Source organism: Balaenoptera ricei, chromosome 2, assembly GCF_028023285.1.
Source record: "Balaenoptera ricei isolate mBalRic1 chromosome 2, mBalRic1.hap2, whole genome shotgun sequence".
NCBI lineage: Eukaryota > Metazoa > Chordata > Mammalia > Artiodactyla > Balaenopteridae > Balaenoptera > Balaenoptera ricei.
In genome coordinates this window covers 71,387,775-71,389,352 of record NC_082640.1, presented here as the reverse complement: position 1 = coordinate 71,389,352, position 1,578 = coordinate 71,387,775, and the positions used below count along the sequence as shown (strand labels likewise).

General features: G+C 39.2%; 1 protein-coding gene across 1 annotated transcript; it reads left to right on the top strand.

The window, feature by feature from the left end:
- Positions 1-824: 824 nt before the first annotated feature.
- Positions 825-1,347, top strand: LOC132360423 (large ribosomal subunit protein uL23-like). The gene has a single exon (XM_059915507.1). The coding sequence runs from the start codon at positions 832-834 to the stop codon at positions 1,300-1,302; it is 471 nt and encodes a 156-aa protein (XP_059771490.1). The 5' UTR covers positions 825-831; the 3' UTR covers positions 1,303-1,347.
- The last annotated feature ends 231 nt before the right edge of the window (positions 1,348-1,578 follow it).

Sequence of the window (1,578 nt, the reverse complement as noted above, 5' to 3'; positions counted from 1 at the left end):
TGTATGCAGAAAACTATAAGACACTGATGAAAGAAATTAAAGATGATACCAAGAGACGGAGAGATATACCATGTTCTTGGAGTGGAAGAATCAATATTGTGAAAATGACTATACTACCCAAAGCAATCTACAGATTCAATGCAATCCCTATCAAATTGCCAATGGCATTTTTTTACAGAACTAGAACAAAAAATCTTAAAATTTGTATGGAGACACAAAAGACCCTGAATAGCCAAAGCAGTCTTGAGGAAAAAAAATGGAGCTGGAGGAATCAGACTCCCTGACTTCAGACTATACTACAAAGCTACAGTCATCAAGACAATATGGTACTGGCACAAAAACAGAAATATAGATCAATGGAACAGGATAGAATGCCCAGAGATAGACCCACGCACCTATGGTCAACTAATCTATGACAAAGGAGGCAAGGATATACAATGGAGAAAAGACAGTCTCTTCAATAAGTGGTGCTGGGAAAACTGGACAGCTACATGTAAAAGAATGAAATTAGAACACTCCCTAACACCATACACAAAAATAAACTCAAAATGGATTAGAGACCTAAATGTAAGACCGGACACTATAAAACTCTTAGAGGAAAACATAGGAAGAACACTCTTTGACATAAATCACAGCAAGATCTTTTTTGATCCACCTCCTAGAGTAATGGAAATAAAAACAAACATAAACAAATGGGACCCAAGGAAACTTCAAAGCTTTTGCACAGCAAAGGAAACTACAAACAAGACTAAAAGACAACCCTCAGAATGGGAGAAAAAATTTGCAAACGAATCAACAGACAAAAGATTAATCTCCACCTTTTTCACGAAGATGGCGCCGAAAGCGAAGAAGGAAGTCCCTGCCCCTCCGAAAGCCGAAGCCAAAGCAAAGGCCTTGAAGGCCAAGAAAGCAGTGTTGAAAGGCGTACACAGCCACAAAAAAAAGAAGATCTGGACGTCACCCACCTTCCGACGGCCCAAAACACTGCGGCTCAGGAGGCAGCCCAAATATCCTCGGAAGAGCGCCCCTAGGAGAAACAAGCTTGACCACTATGCCATCATCAAGTTCCCCCTCACCACCGAGTCAGCCATGAAGAAAATAGAAGACAACAACACACTGGTGTTCATTGTGGATGTCAAAGCCAACAAGCACCAAATTAAACAGGCTGTGAAGAAGCTCTATGACATTGATGTGGCTAAGGTCAACACCCTGATCAGGCCTGATGGAGAGAAGAAGGCATATGTTCGACTGGCTCCTGACTATGACGCTTTGGATGTTGCCAACAAAATTGGGATCATCTAAACTGAGTCCAGCTGACTAATTCTAAATATAAAAGTTTTCACTATATATATAAAAAATTAAAAAAAATTAAAAAAAAGATTAATCTCCAAAATATATAAACAGCTTATGCAGCTCAGTATTAAAAAAACAAACAACTCAATCCAAAAATGGGCAGAAGACCTAAATAGACATTTCTCCAAAGAAGACATACAGATGGCCAAGAAGCACATGAAAAGCTGCTCAACATCACTAATTATTAGAGAAATGCAAATCAAAACTACAATGAGGTATTACCTC